At 46.4% G+C, this 26,649-nt stretch overlaps 1 protein-coding gene across 2 annotated transcripts in view; it reads left to right on the top strand.

Annotated features, from left to right (window-relative positions):
- Tmcc3 (transmembrane and coiled-coil domain family 3) overlaps positions 1-26,649 on the top strand; it is a 244,999-nt gene that overhangs the window by 168,168 nt on the left and 50,182 nt on the right. The window contains exon 1 of one of the 2 annotated variants that reach the window (XM_051206311.1): positions 7,225-7,592. The exons of the other annotated variant lie outside the window; for it this stretch is intronic. Within the exon in view, the coding sequence (XP_051062268.1) occupies positions 7,257-7,592 (336 nt within the window). The 5' untranslated portion in view covers positions 7,225-7,256. Of the gene's footprint in view, positions 1-7,224; positions 7,593-26,649 lie in introns of those variants that run through there. 2 annotated transcript variants of the gene reach the window in all.

Here is a 26,649-nt window from a genome sequence, read left to right on the forward strand (position 1 = left end):
GTCCCCTGGAAGGGCAACAAGTCCATTCATCCACTGAGCCATCTCCAACCTCTATTTAAAACAAACAAACTAACTAACAGATAGACAGACAAACTGAAAACCACTTCTCCTTTGTTTTTGTGTTTTTCAGTCAGGATCTCACTATGTAGCCCTGGATGTTCTGGAACCAGGCTGGCCTCAAGCTCACAAAAATCCTCCTGTCTCTGCTTCCAAGTGCTGGGATTAAAGACATGCACCACCACACTCAGCCCCTTGGGGGAATTCTTAATGCATTGTAGGTACTCATCTTGTTAGATGCATAGTTATATTAATATTTTCTCTGTCTTTTCATTTTAACAAAGCAACAATTTCAAACTTTGATGAGGTAAAATACATTTTTGTTCTTGTTAATGTAGCCTCAGGTTTGCACGAAGGCAAAAGTTGGAGCGATGATCCAGAACCTCTGGAGGCTGCCTGTAGAATCTTCTTTGATCACCATCGCCCTTGGGAATCTATAACATGAAATCATTGTGTTTGCTTTAAAAGGCACTGGGACTATCGGAAGGCGATGCTACCAGCCTGCTGAGTCTATTTAAGTCTTCCGGCTTTGTGTGTTTGTTATTGCACTTGATATGGACAAGTGGAAGTTTTGGGCTCCTGTGCCAGATGCAGCTTGTGAATTAATGATGGAAATCATTCCCTTGTAGTTATATGGGATATGCTATGTCAGAAACTACCTGTAAGAGTGATCATTTGCAGCTGCCAATGTAAGATTGGAGCTTCAGGCTTATAAAAGGCCAGGCTGCTTTTGGGCCCCATTGTAAACGTTCTCAAATTTTGCTACCAGCAGTATATATCAGGTCATAATGTATTTGGCTTTGAGCTATTTGAAAAAAAAAACTTTAAAAATTTGAATTATTCCTCCTTTTGCTCTATCTCTAAACCTTAAGGAGGATGACCTCTGGTTTTAGTTTTTATAACTCCCCTCCCCAAAAGGGATATATTCATATATTCTGTACACTTTAATTAAAATGGAAGATGGAAAGAAGTAATATTTTCCTTCATAAAAGGCTTGCTTTTCCTCTAACATATCAGACCTCAGGTACTGCAAGACTGACGGGAGATATGAATCATGGGCAGACTATGTCCTGCCTTGATTCTGCCTCTGTGTCTAGAACATGATAACCTTGGCCCCGATAGTGAGTTTGGGGAGTGGGGGGGGCGTGTCTCTCAGACTACATAGGATGCCCTCTCATGATATCTTTCTCCTTTTATATTACAAAGATCAGTAACAGAGCCTGTTGCTTCAAAGGTGCTCAATAAAATAATTAGAAATTCACAAACTTCAATAACTACTTTGTATCTCAAAATTAATAACATTCGTTGTTCGGGTAATTTAGTTTTTCCATCCCTCTGTCGGTGAACACTATGCTTATACCCTGGTTGATTCCTAAAATTCCACCACTGAAAAAATTTTGAATTCATCTATCCATCTGTCATCCATCCATCCATCCATTCATTTATTCATCCATCCATTTATTCATCCATCCGTCATCCATCTATCCTTTATCCATTCATCCTTCCTTTATCCATCCATCCACCTATCCATCTGTCATACATCCATCCTTCCATCCATCCATCCATTTATTCATCCATCCGTCATCCATCCATTTATTTGTCCATCCATCTGTCATCCATCCATCCTTCCATCCATCCATTTTCTCATCCATCCGTCATCCATCCATCCATTTATTTGTCCATCCATCTGTCATCCATCCATCCGTCATCCATCTATCCTTTATCCATCCATCCACCCATCCATCTGTCATCCATCCATCCTTCCATCCATCCATTTATTCATCCATCCGTCATCCATCCATTTATTTGTCCATCCATCTGTCATCCATCCATCCATCCATTTTTATCCATTCATCCATCCATCTATTTATTCATCCATCCATCTGTCATCCATCCCCCCACATCTGTCATCCATCCATCCTTCCATCCACTAAGCATGTCTTGAATACTGTCTTAAGAACTGTCAGGAATAGACACACTTAACTAGAAGAAGCCATAGCCCTGTCCTTCTCATGAACTACAACTTGAGAAGGGGAATAGAAATCATCTCCTGAAATATTTAAATAATGTAAGACACTGTAGCTTAAACAATTAAAAATCAGTACAGCCAATAATTAAACCATCCACAAGAGGCCACCTCCCACAGATCAACCCACAAAAGCTGCAGCAATGGCGTGGCCTCAGAATACTCTATGTCCCCGTTAGAGTTCTCTGTCCGTGTGTCCTCCATCACTGTCCACAGGCCTTTCTTTCCCTGAAAAGGATGTCCTTCTCGTCTTCTTTCTGCCCACACTCAACACTGGAATGCTATATTGTTCTGGACTCTTTTGGTTACACGAGTCAGCAAATGCCCTAAGCAAAAAGGAGTCCAATGCTCCACACTTCTGAAAAGAAAGTCTAGGCATGGCCAGGATGGTGAAGCTACTGCCAAGATGGCTACCGGCAGCCTTTGAGCTGCCTCTCTGAACAGACCACTTCTAGCTCACGACCAGCTGGATGTAATGGCAGTATTTATGCCAGCTCCGGACAAGGCCTTGGGAGACTGGGCAGTTTGGATTTTGACCTTTTAGAATCTAGCCACCATGTGAGGGAATCTAACCACCTCACACCACACAGAGAGGGGGTGGTAGAAAGGGATGTAAAACAGTAAAGCATTTAATTAAAGTATATATGAACATAAAAATTGGGATAGAGGTTTGGCCAGCTCTTGTCCCCCCCCCAGCCTTCTGCCCCCCCCCCCACACACACCTTCTTATGTAGATGGAGCTACCTTGGACACTCTTGTCCCAGCAATGCCATATGAAACTGAGGAAAGCCACCTCCCAGGAGGGCTCGCCAGAACTCAGGCCTGCAGCAGTGAAAGGCAGTTAGTGCTGTGGGCCAATCATTTTAGAGCAGTTTGTCACCCAGCAACCGGAGATAGGACCGGCAGCCTCTGGTGCTCTGGCAAGCCATAAGGACTTGTGGTTCAGTTGGGCCCCTGGCTTTCTTTGCAGGGAGGGCAGGCTGTGTTTGGAAGTGGGCACGACTTTCATCTTGGCAGCAGGTTGACACTTGCCCATTTAGCAATACCCACTGATGGTGAAGTTCTTTCCCAGCAGGGCTAGCCAGTCTCACGGCTGACTCTAATTGGCTGTGACTAAGTTGTGACCGACCCTACGGAGCCTGCCTCACCCTAAACCAGTTAGGCTCTGGCCTCCAAAGGAAGGGGTGGTCTGTTTTCTCTCTGGGACCTCTCTCCAGAGCAAAGTCGGATGGTGACAAATGCCACTTGTTTTCTTTCTTTTCTGGGGATCTTCCTATTGTACTATCTGACTTGTGTACTGTAAAAGCATTATTTTGTATGAGTGCCCGGCAGAGCAGCTATTGGGCAACTGGCTTATGAAATAAATCTAAAGGCTATAAATAAATAAGTAAATAAATAACATGTTCTGACAATTGAGATGTGAGTGAACCTGATAGTTTTGATTCATCTTTCTCATTAAAAGCCAGCATCTATTGTGGACCCCTGAGGAACACCAAGCTGGATACAGAAATCAAAACTAGATGCGTGCTGGAGCACACACCAAGACCCCCCCTCCGCCCCCATGGCTTGTCACAGCACACTGGCCTCTCTAGATGTACACGCGCGCGCGCACACACACAGCCTACATAGTTCTAAGAAGCTGGGGGACAAGGGGACAAGTCCAGTATCAGATGGCAGCTGGAAATGAGGAAAAAAAAAGCCCACAGATAATCTGATAGATTTTTTAGTAGGACCTTTGAAAGATTAGGTTGGCATAATGAATTATAATGAATTATAATGACTTGACAGTTACAGACCATGAAGCTTTTCTTTTGGAGAGGGTCTTTCTGCATAGCTCTGACTGTCCTGGAACTCACTGTGTAGATGAAGCTGGGCTCAAACTCACAGAGACCCACCCACCTCTGCCTCCTAAGTGCTCGGAGTAAAGATGTGCAGCACAATGTCCAGATGTTGCCTTCAAATCTTTAATCCTGAAAGATTGTGTGCGTGCGTGCGTGCATGCGTGTGTGTGTGTGTGTGTGTGTGTGTGTGTGTGTGCGTGTGCGCGTGGAAGCGGACAGTCAGTCACTCGTTGGAGAAAGGACATTGCTATGCCACCATCTTCGTCTCCCCATCAAGAACCACCCTGGAAGTCAGTTCGCATTGCTTTTGTGTTTCTCAATCATTTTCATGGAATAACTTCCTTTTCTTAAAGAAATCAGTTGTCTGTCTTCCTACCCTTTAATTCTTAGTATGTGTAATCTCTGTACATTGAGCACAGAACCCTTGCAGTTGTCTGTGTCTTGCTTTTTTCTTTCCCTGTGTTGTTTGTGACATTCACCCAAATTGATTTTTTTTTTTAAAGCAGGGGTTCAGTCTGCGACTCATGTTCTCACTTTACTACCGCTTCTCATAGACAGAAGCATGTTTTTAATGCTGTTAAATATTTACGGTATATGCTTTTGGAAACCTGCTTTTTATGACTTGAGATAAAAATGATCTCCAATTTTCTTTTGAAAGATTGAAGCTTTTTTCCTTTGTCTTTAAAAAATAATTTGACATTGATTTGTGTGTATGTACATGCGCACATATGCACATGCATGCCTGTGTCGTGGGGTTTCCATTGCTGTGAAGAGACACCATGACCAAGGCAACTCGTATCAAGGAAAACATTTAATTGGGACTGGTTTACAGTTTCAGAGGTTCAGTCCATTATCTTCATGGGGGTGAGCAGGCAGACATGGTACTGGGGTAGGAGTTGAGAGCTCTCCATCTTGATCCAAGGGCAGCAGAAGCAACTGTGTACCAATCTGAGTATAGCTTGACCTCAAAGTCCGCCTCCACGTGACACACTTCCTCCAGGATTGCCACACCTACTCCAACAAGACCACACCTCCTAACAGTGCCACTCCCTATGAGCCAAGCATTCAAACACAGGAGTCTCTGGGGGCCACACCCATGCAAAACACCACAGCATGTATGGGCATGCAGTTGCCCAGGTGTACCTGTGAAGGCCAGTGACAGCTTTTGAGAACTGATTCTCTCCATCCCAGACACTGAATTCCAGCCATCAGGCTTGCTGATAAGCCCTTATCCTCCAAGCCTCAAGGTTTTATTTTGTTTTGGTTTGTTTTTTGTTGTTGCTGCTTTTTTTTTTTTTTTTTTTTTTTTTATCTTAACCTAGCACTGACTTTTGTGTATGTTGTGAGGGGATCTGTCTTTTCCTCTTTTGTGAAAAAGGCAAATCATAGCAGTATGACTTCAAAAATTTCTAAATCCTTTGTCTTCATCCAGGTGAAACCCCAGGTTCCCTGAAAGTGGCCTGGAAGCCCCTGTAGGACCTCGGAGAAAGCCCCTCCCACCTTCCCTCTGATGTGCTTCTGAGGGAACAGGGTTCTCCTCCTTACTCTTCCTTGAGCGCCCTAGACTTGTTCATCTGTGTGAATTTCCACATTTCTACATGTCTTGGTCAGTATTCCATTACTGTGACGAGACACACTGACCTGGCTTACAAAACTTGCTTACCGTTTGAGAGGTTTAGTTCATTGTCATCATGGTGGGGAGCATGGCACCTTGCAGTCAGACATGGTGCTGGAGAACTATTCTATCCAGATCCACAGGCAGCAGGGACAGTGAGACACTGGGCTTGGAATGGGCTTTTGAGAAGCCCACCTCCAGTGACACACCTTCTCTAACAAGACCACACCTAATTCTTTCAAAGAGTGCCACTCCCTAGTGACCCTGTGCAAGCCATTCTTACTCAAACTATTACTGTCTCCCTCACTCCCCAAGTCTCTGCTCAGATATTGCCCTATCAAAGAATCTTCTCTGGACATCATAACTAAAATCATACAACACACACACACACACACACACACACACACACACACACAATCACAATCTCTATTTTCTGCCTGGAAGAATTTACCTGAAAAATCTCTCTGGGCCAGGTGTGTATTTGTTTCTTAAATGTCTTTAGATTAGATTTCTGATTCTTCTTAACTTTTAATAATTTACTTCCTGCATAGTTAATATATGGCCACAATACACATTTAAGATGCATACATAGTAAAAAAAAAAAAAATGAACAAACAAAAACCTCCAATCTCTGTCTTCTAAGTACCAAGTACTCCTCTCCTAACTTCAGTTGCTTGTTCAATTATTTCTGTGGTTTCTGTTTATCTTCTCAGAAATTATATATATGTATATATATGCACAGATACAAACGGCATGGCGTTTTTTAATAAATGATAAAATGCCATATATTATTCTGCATCTCTCCTTTTTCCCCCACTTAACTATATATGCTAGAAACGACCCCATAGTGGGTCACTGCATCTGTTAGACTTGCCTATTACGCTGCTGGGTGGACATGCCTTGGTTAGTCGATCTTTGTGAATGTCAGGTAGGTCATCCTCAGGCTCTGTGAGGGCCTCCCAGGGCTACCAGACCTCTTAGACTTCCATTCTTACATTGTGGGCTCCTGGTTCAGGAACCCCAGCAGCTTCTCTTCCTCCACCTCGTACCTGTGAGCCTGAAGACGCCCACCCCCTAAGCCGATGCCCTGAGGTTTTTTCCAAATGTGCAGTCCGGTTTTCTCCCAGCCAGCTAGGGGATAAACACCTCCTCCTCTCCCTGTAGGCAGATCACAGTGCACTCTGGGCCTGTGGAGATCAGTGGTTTAAACCTGCCAACCAGGCCTCAGCGGCACGTCCAGCATAACCAGACCTTGTGTGGTGAATTTTCTGGTTAGGCAACTGATACGGAATCCATAACCAATCAGTGCTTTTACTGTTGGACTCCAAATTCCACTAGGACCAGAGATCGCTAAAGTGAAAAGATGTGTCTGGGCTTCAAGGTAACTTACAGCACAGGGAGTCACACAAGCACAATTAAGATACACAACGCAGTGGAATCCTAGGTGGGAAAACGCCCCTCCCTCCTGCAATCCTTAGCCCACCACCCAGGTCCAGGGTGAGCTGCCCAGCAAGTGTGCCTGTTAGCAAGTGTGCCTGTTGAATGAAGAGTATTCTAAAAGGAAGCCCTCAACGCAGCCGCCAACCTCCGGTCTCAAAGCCATCTTTTATCACGCTCGAATGGGTCCCTATCCTGTACCGACGTGGCTCCTCTGAGCAGGGGCGGCGTGGGAGCTCGTGGGCCGGGAGTGCAGCTGAGCCCGGCACCTGGAGCGGGAATGGGCGCTGCGCGGGGCGCAGGGGCGGGGAGCGGGGAAGGGGCGGAGACTGTCGCCCGCCTCCCCCGCCCCGGCGGCGGCGCAGGGCCGCGGGGTGTCGGCAGCAGCTGCAGCCGCCCGCGCCACCCCCTCGGCCGCGGCTCCGGGACGAGCGAGGGTGAGCTGAGCACGGCGGGCAGCTGCCACCCCGCGCCGCCGTACCGAGAGGAGTGGAGCGGCGGCCCCAGAGAACGCAAAGTTGCCAGTGTAAGCGCAGACATGCCGGGCAGCGACACGGCGCTCACCGTGGACCGGACCTACTCGGATCCCGGCCGGCACCACCGCTGCAAGAGCCGGGTGAGGGCGCGCTCCGGGCGGCGCGGGGGTGCGAGCCGGTGGGGAGGAGGGGGGCCGAGCCTTGGAGCCCATCGCCGGCTTCTCCGGGCCCGCAAGGTCGGAAGAAACCTGCGGCCCGGGGACCCCGGGCCACCGCTGGATTGAGAGGCTAGCTTGCATACACTGCCACCACCGCTCCGCGACGGCGTCTCCCCGCCAGGGAGCGCACGCTGCCGGCACCCGGGACTCCCAGGGTCTGGCTCGGGGCACCGCCGCCTGCGGGGCTCGGCGTGGCTGCTGCATCCCCAGCCCAGCAGCACCGTGCGCCCCGGACGCGCTGCCAAAAAAAAAAAAAAAATTCCAAAGTCCGTTTCGGCGCCGGCGCTCCGGAGTTGGGAGCCGTGTAGAGCGAGCTCCTTCGCCTCGGTTTGCGGTGTAATTTGCTGTTGCTGATTTGGGCTGTGAGCTAAAATAGCTCTTCTGAGCAAGCTGTGGAGACTGGCCCTGGAGGGCTTCAGTATCAAGACTGAGGCTGCGGTCCCAGCCCTGGGCCCTCCCGAGGAACACCTTCCCTCCTGGGCAGCCCAAGTGTCCTGGCGGGACGTGGGGCTCCCAAATCCTTTCGCCCTTCGGCTGATTAAAGTGCCATTTGACACAGCACCTCCTCCACTCTGGCAGGCCATACCTGGAGTTGTTCTCTGAGCCTCCCAACTTCTAGCTTGTCGGAGGGACCGGGCATTTCGGTGTCAGCTGCCCTGTATAAAGTTCTTCCAGGTAGACCAGGCAGTTTTTGTCCCACCATCCCCAAGATCCATTAACCAGCCAGATCGAAGTTGCAGCCCTAAGTGACAGGCTTGTGCCCGGTCCCATCTTAGCCTTTGAGTATTGGAATTACAGAATGTGGGTGTGCAGTCATATTTGAAAAGGTCATCGGTTGCCCCCAAAGTGGCCTGTTCGCCTCGTTTCTCTCTTCACTTCAGCTCCTCTTAATCAATTTAAGAAAATGATTTTTTTTTACACAAATTTAATGTGTTTGGTGAATTGCTCCTGCATAGACCGACTCTTTCCCAGTTTCTTTAAAAGTTTTATAACAAAAGCACCAGGAAGTATTCCAAAACCCCATAGGGGAGGCACAGTTTTGGTTACCTGTAGCCAGAAGTTTGTTGGGGAGGGTGACTGCTCATGAACATAGCTCACCGAAGGCAATGTCTTTTTTTTTTTTTTAATGGGGGGGGAGGGGCTGTGTAAAGTTAATATTGCAGTTGACAGGAGAAATTGCAATCTTAGAGTCCTTTGAGAGCCTGGACTGTCACAACTCAATGATCTCCATAAGCAGCAGTTGGTAATGTTGGGGGGAGAGTGAGCTCGTGGACAACACTCATGGAATGAGCTCTCCAAGATTCGAGCTTTGTTGCCAATCAGACGGATGGGAACACGGGTGCGCATCAGACGGATGGGAACACGGGTGCGCATGGACTTGGGTGGGAAATGGAAAGGCAAGCTGAACTGCAGACTTTAGCGTCTTGTCCACACCACTCACACCACTCAATTGTCAGAAAGTGTCCAAGACCTCCCATGACAGGGATTTGCCTGTTTGTTTTTTGTTTGTTTGTTTGTTTGTTTAGGTGGTGCTTAAGGTTGCACTTGTTACATTGTCAACAGGGAGATGCACATTTGTAAACTGTGTAGCGAAAATGAGTTAGATGCTGTGTGTACACATTACTAGCCCATTGAGCAGATGGGATCTAGTGAGGGCTAGAAAAATAAAATAAAATAAAACTTGAGAGGGAAGAGGGCTAGAGTTGAGTAGGCCCAGATCATAGTTCAACCCCCTCCTAGAGATCCCAACCTAGCCTTCTAGACTGTCTGCTTTGAGTTGTTTGTTGCTGCTGCTGCTGTTTAGGGGTTGCTTTTGAGACAAGGTCTCACTATGTTGTCCAGGCTGGTCTTGAACCCTCAATCCTCCCATCTTAGCCTTTGAGTGCTGGAATTACAAGCTTGCCCTGCCATGCATGCCTGGCATTGCTTTTAGGCATTTTGTTTGCTTTCCTGTGGAGATGTAAAGGTATCAGGAGGGCTAATATAAGAACTTTTCTCTAGTGGGGCCAGTGTAATTTTGCATCCCTCCTTAGGGCTGCAATAAGTCCTGCTGTAATGAAGCCACAGCAAAAGCTATTTTGCTATTGCAGAGAGTGCCATCGAACTAGGTGAGCCAGCAGCTCCTTTGGGGACTCAATCTGATGGAGCTATAAAAAAGCATTTCCCCCTCACACCCAGAAAAGTGTGCTAAAGGAAAACGCCCAATGGCATTAGGGCTTAATTTCTTGATGGTACTCTCTCCTTGGAAATAAACTAGGATTTAAAAAGAATCCCTGTAGTTAGTGCCCTCTGGCAAACTAGCTTTCTTTCTAAAATGCTGATAAGTACTGGGATGACATGCTGAGGTGACTAGCCTCTCAGGAATCTGTAGTTTCCTCCCAAGAACAACTTGATTAACAAATGGTCATTTAAAGGATTCAGAATCTTTTACCCATCGAGGAAATGGGAAAATACACATTACCTAGGCTGGGCTTTCTTAAGCCTTTAGACCTAATGGTAATTTGACAGAGGACAGCATTAGTACTTCAAGGTCTATTTTTAAAGCCAGGTAGACCAATCTAGATCCCCCCCCCTTCCAAAATGTAACTAATTACGTTTCTGGTTGTCGCTAAGCTAAAGTCAGAATCATCACATTTTTTAACTTCTTCTTTGTAAAACTCAAAAAGTGCTGCCTATTAACTTGACAGACGTAACATCTTTCCACTTTTAAAAGAAAGAGCATGCATAATTAGACCTTGCATTTTTTTCCTTATGCCCTAGATAGTCAAAGCCTATATTAAGAATATAGGCTCTCTGCCTTCCTCACCTTAACTGGTTTTTATTAATTATGCCTGAGTCCAGAGGTCTTGTTTTGTTTGGTTTGCTTAGTTGGGTCTCACTTTAAATGTTCCCCAATGCCACCTTCAGCCACTTGGGTGCAGCTGTGAACTGCTGGGGCTCCTGGGGCAGACATAGCTCCCAACTGGGTGATCACCAGCACGAGGCCCTAAATAGCTTTCTGAGACTCCAGTCCCCTCCCCCCCCTCCATATAGAACAGGTGATGTCAGCCCATCCTGGTGAGTATGACTCCTAAGTAAGAAGATCTGTGTTTCCCCCTAATGAGCAGCTATTCGATTCAGATGTTACTGCTTTCATCTGCATGTAAAAATTTTTTTTTCTTGCCACTGTAAGTAATCCCACCACCACTTGGTACCACTCTGTCCCCTTTTACACTGTCAGCCACTGGCTGGGCTTTCATAAATTCTCTGCAGTTAGTCCCGTTAGCCACTGAGGTCCTCCAAGCGGAAGACGTGATTGTTTCCCTGCAGACTCACCTTCATTAGAGTTACCTCCCACTCTAGTGTGGACTGCTACTATGTGACTTGGAGCCCATGATCATTCTGTGCGTAGTGTCTTCCATGAGCAGTAGAGGTGTTGGAGAATGGATGCACTGAAGCCTATAAAGTGTGAGGCAAATTATTTATTTATGTATTTATACATTGTTATCAAGAGGCTCCATGAGCTTGGGGATGGAAATACCCCAAATTTTGTGACAAATCCCACCGAGCATCTTTCGTGCACCAGCTGCTGGTCGGGCCATCCAAAAGAATGTGCTAGTATGCGCTAGTAAGTTAACAGTCTGAGCTCATTGGAAGCTGGCTGCCTGGTGAGTATATCTTTTTATACTGTGGCCCAAGGCAGTATAGCCTTCTCTTTCACGGGAAGAATTGGTCCTAATAAATATAAAAAGTATCTGACATATAACGTAAAACCTGAAAGCCACCTGTCACACATTTTGAAGTCCTCTGCGACTGGAAACATTCCCAGTGGGTGATGAGTAATGACCAGAGCTGTCAGGGAGGGGGGGGGGTTGGGGCCCTCCCACAATGGAACTGGCTGAGCAGTGAGTTGATTGCTTGCTTGCTCCCTGGCAGGAAGTAGGGCAGATAGAAACAGACTCTCATAGGTGTCACTGACCTAGGGAGGTGGCAAAATGAAGAGATTTGAGGATTGTTTTAATCAGTGATTTGTTTCAGCAAAAGAGATTGAGTGTCTCAAGGCAGAATTTGTTTACATTAGGAGGGGTAGGTTGACCACACATGTTTTTTTTTTTGAGCTATGCTTTGCTGCAGGCTCGCTGGCTCTCCCTTAGAGAAGAAAGACTTGCCAGCCACCAGCAGCAGCTCACACATGCCTGTCACATCCGCTGCAGAGCGCCACAACAGCTGCTACCAAGTTGGATCTCAGAATATGTTTTCCTTCAGACACTTCCTGAATTCCCAGAGCCAAAACCCAGAGTCCCAGATGAAAATTGCCCACATCTCCAGGAGAATCTGCAGTGTTTTTAGCCTCACTGTCTCTTAATTGTGTTTTTGTGTTTTCAGTGGAGGAGGTGATGCGGGAAAAGGAAGACAGAGCGTGAATCACTGCACTGTGAATCAGAGTTAGGACTTTGCATTCCTTCTAAAAGGAACATCCGGGTACATGGTTTGTGCATCATCCATCTAGCCACGGCATGGATGTGGAAGGGGATGGTGAAGGGAAACAGTGCACTTGTTGAGGCAAAAAGGACAGGCATGGAAAGGTCGTAGTAACGATGGCTACTGCAACCAGTGGCCTCGCGGACACCAGATCTAGCGAGAGGTCCAGTTTCAAGCTCTCGCTGACCTTCTCCCTGCAGCTTGGTTTTAAGCACTTCCCTGGTGGCCCCTGGGCCGGGTCCTGGAGAGCAGCTTGGCCCTGGTAAACTGGATGGTGAATAAATGCGTTAAGCAGCTCTGTCTTGATGGACCATTCGGGGTGCTCTGGTGCAGATGTGTGTGGCGCACTTAGGGCACCTCCTCACTTGTGTGCTCAGGATTTTTATGACATACTCTTTTCTAGTCTTTTGTACTCAGCCCTATAATCCAAGTAAACTTGTTTTGTTTTGGAACTCACTCTGCAGACCAGAGTGGCCTCAAATTCACAGAAATCTGGGATTAAAGGCGTGTACCACCACAGCTCCAAGTAAACTTTTGAATGAATGGTGCGGAACAATAATTTGTGAACTCCTTATAATGCCAAGGCTAAGAATTGTATCTGGGGGTTCAGAGAGGTTTTAAAGGGTATTAAGTAAGATCGTGGTTTAAGATAATTAAAGATAATTAAATCGTGGCTGAGGAGATGACAAACAGATTACGAGCACTGGCTGAGTCCCAGTACCCTCCTGGTGGTGGCTCACAACCACCTGTAACTCTAGTTTCAGGGGATTTGACACCCTCTCCTGGCTCCCAAGGGCACTGCACACACACACACACACACACACACACACACACTGTGCACAATCATGCATGCAAGCAAAACGCCCATACCAAATAAATAAATACTTTTTTTTTTTTAAACTAGGAAACTCCCTTTTAGCCTGATATCTGGTCTTCAGAGGGTGGCCACTGGCGAGCATGGTGCACATGGCATTCAGAAAGTGCCTGCAAAATCCTGGCTAGAATGTGTGCTCTCTCCTGTTCTTTGTGCCACACAATTGGTAGCCAGGCAGCCTTCTGGGAAGTCCCTCGGAACAAGTCACCACACTTTGGGGAAGTAGATAGAGCGGTTCAGGCTGCTGGCTTGGGAGTCTCCGGCTTGGTGGAACCTCCAGAGTGTACCCTTGGGCATGCTTCCCGAGTTGCCTTTATACAGAGGCTGTCAGGGCACTTCCCCTGGAGAACTCTTGCACAAATTAGATGATGCAACAGGAACCAGCAGCATTTGGTCCAACAACTGCTAGATGCAGTGAGTGCTAGGATGGAGAGGGCTCGCGTGGAAACACCATGGCCGCTACGGCTGAGTGACGCCTCCTGGGGAGGTCCTGCATGTGGAGCCTCTGGTGTGATTTCCAGCGCTTTGCACACTCTGCAGAGTTGGCTCTTTTCAGTGATGGCTTCTGGAAATGCATTGCATTCAGGGTTGGTTCTCTCTCCTGCCTCAACCCTAAGGGCATGTGAGGAGCTCGAGGAAGAGGGATTGAGATTAGCTGGGAAAACAGTGACCCAGTGGCCACACCAGATGGGGTCCATTACTCCGCTGGACTCATAGCCTGTACTTCTTATATGGTGTAGGGTTGGGAGTTTACACTCCAAGATTCATCATCTTAGAGCTTGAAGAGAATCCATATATATTATGCATATATGTGTATATGTGTATGATACACACACACACACATATATATATACATACATACACATATATATACATACACACACACACACACACACACACACACATATATATATAATTGTGGTGCTGGAGATTGAACGTAGGGCATTGTATATGCTAAACACGTGCTCCGCCATTGAACCACACAACCCAGGACCCTGAAAGGGAATTTAGACATCAACTCCAGGCCATTCCATTCTCAAAAGTAGAAAAGTATGTCACTCAAACTATAAAGAGTAAAATTATATAAGTAATACAGTCTGGGACTCATTGTTTCCCATCTATTTTCTTCATAGGGAATCCCTTAAAAAAGAATTGCTTTAAAATGTATATGTATATCTAAAACAAGCATATGTCGAATGCCTACTTTAAATCAAGTTATATATTCTAAAATACACTCTCTATGTACTGCTGGGGCTTGAACTCAGGCCCTACCAAGTTAATTGCTAAATTCTATAGGAATATTATCTTAACTAAACTCGGGACAGCGCTCGTAAAATTATTTCCAGTGGAGGAACTTGGGAGGGGGCTCACTGGGTAAGAACAATTACTGTGAAAAGGACAGGGCTTGAGTTTACTTCATGTTAATAACCTCTGTAAAGCTGCGTGGCCTAGAATCCTATATAGCTCTAGAGTTATGGGGCAGGGACAGGCGGACCCTAGAGCACACTTGCTCCCATTCTGGCTGCTAGGAAACAGCAAGCTTCACACTCAGCAAGAGACCTTGTCTCAAAAAAATAAAAGTGGAGGTGCTGGGCCGTGGTGGCCCACGCCTTTAATCGCAGCACTCAGGAGGCAGAGGCAGGCAGATGTCTGTGAGTTCAAGGCCAGCCTGATTTACAAAGCTACACAGCAAAACCTTTCTCGAAAAACCTAAATAAATAAAATAAAAGTGGAGGGCTGGTGAGACGGCTCAGTGGGTCTAGGTGCTTGCAGCCAAGCCCGACGACCTGGGTTCAATCCCTGACACCCACATGGTGGAAGGAGAGCCCCAACATGTGAACATAAGATGGGGGCATGACAAAGGAGGACACTGGGGTCTTCCTCTGTTTGCAAATGCACCCCACCCCCGCACCCTGCACCTCTCACACATATACAAGCATATGTATACATATATATCCCCCACCACAAACACAGTTCTCTTCAGTGAAGAATTAATTAAAACTGTGGGACTTTACTAGATAATAACGTGCACTTGAGTGGTTTAGTGTTGCATCAGCCCATCTGAGTTTATCTGCAGTTTTGCGGGGGAAGCAAACGCTGCAGCTAGTGCATAAAAGCCACAAGGCTGCACTGGGTTCTTAACAACCATCCCTCTCCAGGCCCCTTTCAGCATCTCTGCGTTCCCAATATAAAGTTTTGTGCAGTGAGCTCATCCTCATTCTGCCAGCTGGGACAGGAAGTGGGGAATGGTGCACAGATGCATCAGCCAGCTGGGACAGGAAGTAGGGGATAGTGCACAGATGCATCAGCCTCTGAGTGTAGCGAGCATTCTGCAGGCACGCAGCTTGAGTTCCCTCCCACCTGAGTACCGTCGCCTCTGAAGCATTTGGTTCTGTGAGCTGCCCGTCCAGAGAATCTTCTAGCGCCTCCTGTTTTCAGTAGACAGCCTGAATGTTCAGTGCCTGAAATGCTTCAAGTGATTCCGAGTTTGAATTCTCTTGGGATTCTGGGATATTTGTGTATGCATCATAAAAATACCTTGGGCTTGGGTGTCCAAGTCTAAACTTGAAGTCCGTTTAGGTTTCACACACACCTCTATCCGTAGCCCAAAGGTCACTTTATGTCATGTTTTGTGTACCAGAGTTTCGACTGTGACCCGTCACAGTCAAATGTCAGGTGTGACATCTTCTACTTGTTGCATCATGATAGTGTTTAAATTTAAGATTTTAGAATAGTTTGAGGTTTTTTTTTTTGTCTGATTGTTTTTTGTTTTTTCATTAAGGACACTCAACCTGCATATAACTGTTTTTTACAGCCAAGTCTTAAACCCAAGTCAAAACCTTCATCTGGTTCTTGGCTGGGGAATGCTTCCCCTGCTCCCTTGCACGGTGGGGATGGGCGGAGCTTCTGTGTCAGTCCCCAGTGACCCTCTGAGGGAAACGCTGTGATTTCTGCCACGTACCCTGACTGGACCCCAGCCTAGCCAGACATCTCTACTTAAGTGCCGCACCTAGATATACATCCAAGACTGTGTGTGAGACGTACTCCCTCACTTCCGGTGAATATTTTACCATAGAGCCAGTCCCCAAGCCACATTCCCGCACGCTTCCCCAGCCACTTCCTTCCCCCACCACATCTTTGTCTGTGACATCTCTCTCCCAGCAGGTTCAGGCTCTGAGGCCCCACGTGATGGCTGAGTGTGTGGCCTTGAGTTACCTGCTGTGTGAGCAGCCACCGGAAGAGGTGTTAGGGAACTTTGACAGGCACCGTGGTAGTTGAGTCATTCTCGGCCCACCACAGAGATTCCCAGATTCAGTCGTCCCCACACAGCTTGATGCTACCTGCATCTATTACTTACTTAATATTTCTAAGTCAGCTCACTCTTTCAAACTTAAACTTGTTTCGAAAGTATCAGCATGACCATGCTAGCTAGATGCTTGTCTGAATTTGGGGCCTGCGGTCCTAGAGTGAGTGTTGAGCAAGCACTGGGTCTTGGCTGAGGAGCCTCCACCCTGCCTCTCTCCTGCTGGACTGGGGTGAGGCTTGAGAAAGAACCCTCCTCACTCCTACCCTGTTATTTAATGAAGGACTTGAGAGTCATTGAGGGGATTGCTAGTCTCAATGCCGCTGGCCCCTCCAACCCTTCTGGAAATACGTAGTGGACATATGGCCTAGAAGATGCTTAGGAGCACGCTTCTCCCATGTTTGCTCAGTAGGAAACTCAAATCCAAATTTCAGTAGATCTAATACATTACTTCCCTCCCTCCCTCTCTCCGTCTCTCCCTCCGTTCCTCCTGTTTGTTTTCTTTTTTTCCCCTTGGTTTGATTGTGTGTTGGTGTGGACATTGTTTTTGTTGTATTACTTGCACTGACCATCAATAGTTCAACAAGGTTTCTCGACTTTGCAGTAGAAGGAAAGCATACCCACATAACCTGTGTGGTCTCTCTTTTAGTACAGTATCCAGTAGATTACACAGGCTGTCTGCAGTCTCTTTTAGCATAGGCTTCGTGAGATGAATTCCCTCACTGCGTAGGCTCCTGTGAGGGTCATAAGCATGTTCATGTCTAGAGGCTAAGCTGTTTGGTAGGGTCTGTGCATTTTTCTTCTTGCAACGTTGTTTTCAGCTTGCACTGGGATTATCTGGGGGGAACCCATTGCAGTGTAGACAGTGGATTACCTCTGTGGATGTGGGGTAATATGTCAACACCCAAGTTTGGCTTCTATGGCATGCAAATCGCTTTCGAAGTTGAGAAATCATACATTGAACCATCATAATTGAGAAACTTCTACATGTTTTTTTTCTGTGATGCCCCTTAACCCCTTTGTGTATCAAGCAAGGTGTAGACCAATTGCTCTAACTTAATTAACATAAATGTTATCTGGAAGGAAGGAAGTCCACCCTGGTAGGTGAAAGGTAGCCTGCCTGCGTGGGAATACTTGAAGGGGGTTGGGAATGAGTGTGCCCACTCCAGACTGTGTGTGTGTACATCGTGTCCGCTTTAGTTTTCTAGTGATCTGGGAGAGATGGAGGAAGGCAGTGGAGGATGTTCTGCTGATGAAAAGCACTCCTAATCTTCAGGATGCTCAGAGAACACACTCAGATTGTGGGGCAAGGGGAAATTCTAAGTTGTGTGGGTTTTTTGTCTTTTTTTTTTTTTTTTGGAAGTAAGATTGAACATAATTTTGCTGTGTGTGTTGACTTGGAATGTGAGGCAGTTAAGTGATGCCTGGAGCTGCAATCCCTTACAGGCGTGTTGTCCAGAACTCACCCCTAACTGGAAGCCATGCTGTATCCCCTAAAATGTGTAATTCGGTGTCTGCAACTGTGTTTGAGGTCAAAGGTCTCTCTGTCTGCTTTGTAAAACTGTTATGATCGTCATGAAGGCCCCAACTTGACTTCAGATAGTCAGCGATGTTCTATTTTAATCCCACTAATTGGAACAGGTGGCCTCTGTTTGCAACTGAATCACTGGTTGGCACGGATTTCCATTTATCTGACAGTATGAGGCCCATTCAGTAAGAGCTGGTGACTGCTTTGGCATCGGGCAGAGAGGGCTTGCAAGCCCAGTGAGAGAGCACAGGGGACCCAGGGAGACAGGAGGGAGAAATGCAGCAACTAAGTACTCTTCAGGGTCTAGGCCTGAAGCCCGGCACTCACTGGTGGAGAGCTGTGGCCCTGTGAGGCAAGGCCAGGAGCTGGGGTGAGGGGCTCACAATGCTCTTGTAGAAGAGAAGCTCTCCTGAGCACCTTTTGGCCCTCCCTGATGGGTTGGTTGGCTTGCTTCAGGAGGGCCTCCTGTTGTCCTGCCGGCTCTTCGGGCTTAGGGAAGGGACACGCCCCATGTGACTCCTCTTCCCGCAGGAGCTCCAGCAGAAGCACCTCAAGACTCTTGTAAGGAAAGCCGAGCTGACCTGAGATCATGAAGCTCCCCAGCTTGATTTATCTTTCCAGGAGGCATATGTGGCAGGCATTGCTTTACCGTGCCGAAACGCCTGACATCAACAACTTAGAAGGGAAGCTTGACGTTGCTCAGTGTGAGTGAGGAATTTCAGTCTATGGTTCCATGGATTCTGGCGTATGGCGAAGCAGAGCATCGGGTCAGTGGGAATATGTGGCAGACAGCACTCACTCGATGGTCGACAAAGGGAGAAACAGAAGAAGGGACTAGGGGCCAGTGACAATCTCCCTGAAGATGCTCCTAGTAACTTCCTTCTGCCAGCTAGACCAGCCCTCCTAAAGCAGCTATTCTTAGCCTGTGGGTCGCAACCTCTTGGGAGTCGAAGGACCCTTTCACAGGGGTCGCCTAAGACCTTGGGCAAACTTGGGCAGATATTTGCTTTACAACTCACAACAGTAGCAAAATTACAGTTGTGAAGGAGCAAGGAAAATAATTTTATGGCTGGGGGTGGGTCACCAAAACATGAGGAACTGTATTAAAGGGTCTCAGTGTTAGGAAGGTTGAGAACCACTGTCTTAAAGTTTCCAGACTCTCCCCAAATAGTCCCACCAGCTAGGGACGTATTTAACTAAGAGAGAACATTGGATATTCAGGCTGCAATAATGTATTCATAGTGTCACGTCAGTGAACACAGAATCCCAGCTTCTTTGACGCCCAGCTTCTCTCAAATAACATCAGTCCTGCACTCAGCCCAACACTTGCCCTGATTCCTTCCCTAGTGGATTGCCAGTTCTCCCGTGGTTGTAGACACCCATCCTGTACTCTGTAGGGGTGTGGTGTGTCCTCCTTCCCCGGGCATGAAGGCTGGCACATGGGTGAGGCTGTAAATGTTGAGTGAGTGAGTACAGATGGTGTGTTGGGGAACAGCAAGCTGAGCCTGGGAAGACTGGGGAGCATCTGCTGCTCTCACACCATATCAGGGCAGAGGAACTGGTCCTGATTTCATTGTTGCATGGGATACCAGTGTGTGCATATCCCAAGAGGTGCATAACCCTCTCTTTTTTTGAAGGACTATATTGCTTCCAGCCTTTGGTAATTAGGTATGTCAGCAGCTTGTGCACACTTCTTTGGCACCTGTAAAGCGTAGGCTAGGAGCTAAAGTGGTGCGAGCCAAAGGACACCTGCATTGTAGATTATGATGTTGCCACACTGAACATGCACCTTTGCTGTAAAGCACCAGGTGTTAAAAGTACACAGTGAACAAACCAGCAACGATTTATAGATCCACCAGGAATGCATTAGTGACCCTCAGCTCACATACGTCAAGAGTAGGTCTTCTTAGGGTTTTGGCTTCTGCTGATATGCTAGGTAAAACTGGTAGCTCATTTCAATTTAAATTTTTCCTATGTCAAATGAGGTGAGTCATTGTGGCTTGAAAGAAAATGTCCCCTAAAGGGAGTGGCACTATTAGGAGGTGTGGCTTTGATGGAGTAGGTGTGGCCTTGTTAGAGGAAGTGTGCCACCGTAGAGGCGGGCTTTGAGGTCTCATCTGTGCTCAACCCAAGCCCAGTGGTTCAGACCACTTCCTGTTGCCTGCTGGTGAAGATGTAGGAATCTCAGCACCTTCTCCAGCACCATGTCTGCCTACGCATGCCACCATGTTGCACCTTGATGATAATGGGCTAAACCTCTGAAACTCTAGTCTACCCAGTTAAATGTTTTTCCATGCTAAGAGTTGCTATGGTCATGGTGTCTCCTCACAGCAATAGAAACCTGGACTAAGACAATCAAATTTGAACGTTTTGAACTTTGCAGAATGTTTGGTTTACTAAGAAGTTTCTGGGGATGGTAGTGATGCCTTTTTTCCTGATGGTTAAGTCTTACAGAACTTAGGTAGCACAACATGTGTTTTCATAGACTCAGAGCAAGCACTTGTCTGTGTGTGAGCTCTCAGTTTGTCCTTTCTGGCCGTACACACTCACCTTCTGAATAGATTTGCATGAGTCTTTATAGTAAAGAGGTTGCCGTACACATGCCGTTCTCCAGTCTTCTTGTTCTTGGCCACATTCATTGCTCTTACTATATAACAATCGAAAAGGAGCATCTTTGAAACAAAGCTTGCTTCTTTAAGACCTCCACAGTCTCTGTTCCATTGTCTCTCTTACCTCTAGACCCTATTTAGAGCGCTCGCCTGATCAGGCCAGACCCTACACATACTTCACTTTGATTAAAGGCAACTGATTAGGAGTCTTCATTATGTTTGGAGAATTCCTTCACTTTTGCTGTAGAAGATAGCCTAGACATGGGCGTGAAATCCCACCCTGCTCTCCTCTCGCTGGTATCCAGGGTGGACAGGATCCTATGTTGGAGACTGCCTTAGAATTCTGCTGATAGCTGGGCGGTGGTGGCACATGCCTTTAATCCCAGCACTCAGGAAGTTGAGGCAGGCTGATCTCTGTGAGTTCGAGACCAACCTGGTCTACAAGAGCTAGTCTCAGGACAGGCTCCAAAACCACAGAGAAAGACTGTCTCGAAAAACCAAACAAACAAAACCAGAATTCTGCTAATCGTGTTAGTTCATGTTCTGTATGGGGGAAGCATCTAGAAGACACTGGGTAATGGTAGCAGGCGTTGCCATGCAGACGTTTGGAGGTCCTTAGGCTTGGAGGTTTGAGGTGTTCTTAGAATAGCCTTTGCTCTTACACGATCAGGATGCCTATGTTCCCCTGGTGTGTTTTACGATTTTGGGTTCCTTTATTTGGCTTTTGGAACCAGGTAGAATCACTTGGTTGCTTTTCAGATGCCTCAGCACTTTTGGTTTGGTTTTGGTTTGTTTTTTGGTTTTGGTTTTGGTTTTTTTTTTTTTTTTTTTTTGCATATTACCTGTTTTTAAAAATATAATGTTTCCCATATGGACCGAACTTCATTATTTTATCATTCTTTTACTTTTTCTATGAGCTTTAAAACTAATGGACTCAGCTGGTTGTAATTATAGTGCATTTTTTCCAGGATTTTCATCCTCCCACCTCTTCTCCCAAGGAGTTGAGCATTTTTGAGAACTCTAGCTCATACATTTAGAAGTTTTCAGGCAGGCACAATTCCAGTATCGTTCATAACAGTGAGAGGCCAAAAATGGGGGCGGGGATAGTAAAGGGTGTGTGTGTGTGTGTGTGTGTGTGTGTGTGTGTGTGAATTGCCTCTCAGGAGGGTCAGACGGCTCAGTGGGTAAAAGTTCTTTCTGTGCAAGCCTGACAACCTGAATTCATTTCCTGGAGCCCACAGGGGTTGGAAACAACAACCTCTGACCTCTGACCTACATACACACACAGGTGATAAAACAAGCTTCTCAACAAGTGTGATACTTTTCTGGTTGCCATGGTAAAATACCTGATGGGGTCAGGTGTAGTAGCACATTACTGTAATCCCAGCATTGGAGATGCAGAGGCAGGGGGATTACTGCCCATTTGAAGCTATCCTGGTCCACATAAACAACTTCCAGTCCAGCCCGGGCTCACATTATATGACCCTGTCTCTCAAAAGCAGAGCGAGGCTAGCTGAAGCAGTTTAAAGGTATAAAAGTTTCCTGTGGCTCCTGGCTCGAGAGGGTACAGTCGGTCTTGGTAGCAGGAGCAGCACAGTCTGTGGCAGGAGCATGAGGCAGCAGCTTGATAGTCACAGACCAGGAAGCTGAGAGCTTAGGTTACAAGTGGTGCTAGCCTAGCTGTGACTCTGAGCCCTGCTTCCCAGTCGTCCATCCACTTCCTGAACCAGGTCCCACTACCTCTTAAAGGTTCTGCGCCCTCTCCAAACAGCACCATCAGCTGGTGGCCAAGGGTCCAAACATGTGGCGTCATTTCACATTCCGACATCCTAGGATTCCATATCTGGAGGTAATATGCTATTTCTCATCTTGTTCTTATTTTCTGTTCCCCAGCACCTGGCTCAGTATAACCAAACATTGAGAGGTTGTTCGGTGCGCTGCTCTTGGATAAAGCTGTCTGCCTGCCTTTATCACTGTTGTCTGTGTGTCCAGAAACTAATGTTTACATGCCATAACCTGACCCGGGAGCGTATTCAGGTTTGGATGGAGTGTTTTCATCGTGTGTGCTTTCATGTGGGAAAAAGGTTGGGCTTGCAAAAGCCCCCTCACAAGAAAATCATTATGTATATTTGTGGTATAAAGCCAAGCAAAGCCTTCTTTCTGTGCTGGGCAGGTAAGGGGCACTCACTGAATTGGTACTGCTTGGGGGTCACCGGTACCAAATTTACAGCAAGAGTCTTCCTTCTCTCAGGTGCTCCCAGGAACAGTTGGGGACACTTCCTCACACCCTCTGCAAGAATGCCCTGCTGCTGTTGGCCAATTCTGTGAGATAGAAAACAGGAGAAAATAGTATGTGTTCTTGTGGCTTCCTTTAAGTTGTTCGTTTTAAAGTAATTTTATTAATTTATTTATTTGGATGATTTTGACAGTGACAGTTTGATAAATAGTAAGGCACACTTGAAAGATGGAGCAGCTACTTCTGAATACAAAAACTATTTTGTTTCCTCATACTTGGAGCATTTCAGAAATCTCAGACATTTTGTCAGTGGATGCTACTCTTAAGTAATTGCTTCTTAGTTTGTTTGCACAACAGCCTAAGATAAGCCTGACCTTTTTTTTTTTTTTTTTTTTTTTTTGGCAGCTAACTTATTAAACTCTCAGAGGATTTTAATTTTCTGGTGTTTATGATTGCATTGCTTGTTGGATTTAATTTAAGGTTGAAGTTACCGCCCTGTGGATGTAAATACAGTGATATCAGATTCCCGAATTCTAAGATAATGAAATGGGCCAGCAAAACCAGCAGCTGGTGTAAAAAGAAAAATCTAAATCTCACGAGGGGCATATCAAATTGTTAACCCCATGCTTTTGATTAGATAGTAGTTTGGCAGCATTTTTCATGGTAACTAAATTTCTTTTTGACAGTAAGATTCCTAGATTCCTATGTCCCTAGTCTCTCTCCCTGTTTGCATCAGATTCTCCTTACCAGTGGCCCCAGGTGCAGCTGTGTGGGTGTGGTCTCCTTCCCTCCTTCCTCCCAGGTCTCCATCCCTCAGGTTGTTCCGTCTTGCCCTGAAGCATGTCATTACGCATTGATGGGATTGACAAGCATCGTATCACTGCTTGGGTTGTACCCTTCTTCACATATATAGTAAACCCTCTTGAAACCCTCTTTTTCCACAGTGCGTTTTTTTGTGCTTCCCTTACCCCTCTTCAAACCCCTCTTCCCACCTTTAAACCACTGGTCACTTCAGTGTGCAAAGGAGCAAGGAAGTAGAGTGTGTGAGCCAGGGCTCCAATGACGACCAGGTACATTTGTTCTGAGATTCTTACCCGGAAGGGAGGCGTCTCAGAGGAGCAGAGCCAGGGCAAAAGAAAAAGAATGCCTTCAGCCTCACTGTCCGTTCGGGTGGGGCTTTGTATAGTGATATTTACTTATAGGGGACACTGTGAAAATCTGAGGACAACTCTTCCTCTATTGTGTGGGTCCCAGGGCTTGAACTCGGATCATCAGGCTTGGCAGCAAGCCTCTGTATTCACTAACCCACCCTCATTCTACCATCTGTTCTTCAATGGCTTTCCCAACTGCGGCTTGTACTGAAGCAGTGATTGTTTTTAGACTGTTTTCAAAGGTCTTTAACAGGAAAATTTTATATTCGTGAATTGTGTGCTTAGGTATTGGATAGTAGTTCTTTCAAATATATGTATTTTTAAATTTTGCCTAAAAGCAAATATAGTTATTCTGAGTGTACTAAGAGGCAGCTCTCAGATCCAGTCAAGACTTCAACGTCTCTGCGAGTTAGAGTCTGCAAAAATTAATGTCAGTATTTTATTTATTGAAACATAATTCACAGAAGTAAAATGTCCCTTTTCTAAGTGTTTATGAATTCTACTAAAGGCAGAGTCTTGTCATTTGTCATCCAAATGGCATACCGTTTACTTCCCACTCCCCAGTCTTTCTGCTGCCCTAGCCCCTGGCAGCATTGACCTGACCTTTGACCTTATATTTCAACTTCTCGAAAATGCAGTGCCCTCCCCGAAGCCCGCCCCATGTTGCTTTTTTAAGTGTAGCTAGTGCTTTTGTAATACTTCTCCCCACCACACACCTTCTTTCTCTCTGAGAAGGACCTCAGTATGGAGCCCAGGACGGCCTGTGAGCTCTCTGCCCTGCCTCAGCCCCCTGAATGCTGTATGCCTCCATGCGACGCCCATTCCTCTTTATTGATGAGTAGGGGCAGTATATTTTTCAGAGTACTGCAGTAAACGGGCCCGGACAGCAATGAAGAATGGTTGAATTTTTTTTCTTACGTGAGTACCTCACCATTATAAAAACAAAAGAACAACAACAAAACAAAATGGTGTGTGTGTGTGTTGGGGGGGGGGCAGTTCATAATCCTGTTAATTTTTAAGACATTCTGTTGCTTCCGAATATAAAAAACATACATTAAATATTATCATGTATGCCATGTGAGAGTGGGGTCATGTTCTATCTTAACCTAGTCTACTAATTTGCTAGGTGTGTTCTAGCAGAGCAACGCAGTACTTGAGCTGGAAGTCAGAGACCATGGTGTCAACAGGGCTCTGTGAGGAGGCCTCCCTCCTGACATTGATGCCAATGTGTTTACACATTGTTTACACGTGTTTACATCATCTTGCTTCCTGTGGTAGTGGGAATGTAAGTGGCCTCCATAACCTCATAGGGAGTGGCACTATCAGGAGGCGTGGCTTTGTTGGGGTGGGTGTGGCCTTGTTGGAGGAAGTGAGTCACTGTGGGGGGCGGGTTTGGAGGTTTCCTAGGCTCAGGATGCCACCCAGTGTCTCAGTCGACTTCCTGTTGCCTGTAAGATGTAGGACTTTCAGCTCCAGCACAGCTACCCTCCACGATGCATACCATCATACTCCCTGTCATGATGATGAGATCAACCGAACCTACGAAACTGTAAGGGAACCAGCCCAATTAAATGTTTTATAAAAGTTGCCTTCACAGCAATAGAAACCCTAACTAACCCTGACGCTTCCCTATGTCTGAGTCTAAAGTCTTCCTTCTTTTAAGGGCACCTTCATATTGGAACAGTAGGACCCATCCTGGTTAATCCCTTCAAAGGCCTTATCCCGAAATAATGAAATTCCCAGGTACTGGGGATTAGGACTTCAAGTGACGTTTGTTTGTTTGTTTGTTTGTTTGTTGAGACAGGGTCTCACCAAGTAGCCCTGGCTGGCCTAGAACTTGCTTTGTAGACCAGACTGGCTTTGAGTTTACAGGGGTCCATGTGCCTCTGCCTCTACCTCCTGAGTACTTTGCTAGGAAGATACAGTAAAGGCTCAAGCAGGAAGCAAAACACCCAGATTTCCATGGCCCAGCATCAGGGTTATAACTAGGTTTCTGGGTCAGTGCTCTTAAAGATATGTGGGAAGTTCTGCCTGTCCGCTGGAAGCAAAGACTTTTAGAATTATCAAATTAGGCTCCAGTTACAGCCTTTCTACTTATAGTGTGATCTTACCCATGACATTCTTTTAAAAAAAAGATTTATTTATCTATGTAGTGTTCTGCCTGCACGTCAGAAGAGGGCATCAGATCTCATTACAGATGGCTGTAAGGCACCATGTGGTTGCTGGGAATTGAACTCAGGACCCCTGGGAGAGCAGCTGGTGCTCTTAACCTTTAAGTCATCTCTCCATCCCTGACCATGACATTTAAGCCTCCGATCTTTATCGTTGTATCATCCTGGTATTGCTGTCAGAATTGCCTTGCCCCATATGAAGCTTTTACTGACATCGATGTAAACTATTTAATGATATGTCAAGAGGTCATGCATACAGGTTGACTGACAAAGTTGACAAGATGGCTTATAGAGTATCACTTTTGTTTTTAAAACGGGACCTGCAAATAGGATATTCTTAGCAAAGCTGCCACAGATTAGTAGATGCTCTATGTCAGCGCTTTATTTACTACAGATGCAGAACGCATGTGCACGTCCATGGAGTTTTGAGAAAAGCAGGATAAGGAGTGTCTCCCCTGACCTTAGTGTACATTTGGAGGAGCAGCCTGTGTCCTGGGAAGTAATCACGTCTGTAACGCTGTAGCTGCCTAGCTGAGCCCTCCTTTGACTCCTGGTGTGGGTCAGTGCTCATGACTAGTAGCCACAGGAGGATGTTCTTGGTTGTAGGCAAACCAGGCTCATCCCCCAGAGTGGAACTCTAGAATT

The sequence above is a fragment of the Phodopus roborovskii genome, unplaced genomic scaffold, assembly GCF_943737965.1.
Source record: "Phodopus roborovskii unplaced genomic scaffold, PHOROB, whole genome shotgun sequence".
Classification (NCBI taxonomy): domain Eukaryota; kingdom Metazoa; phylum Chordata; class Mammalia; order Rodentia; family Cricetidae; genus Phodopus; species Phodopus roborovskii.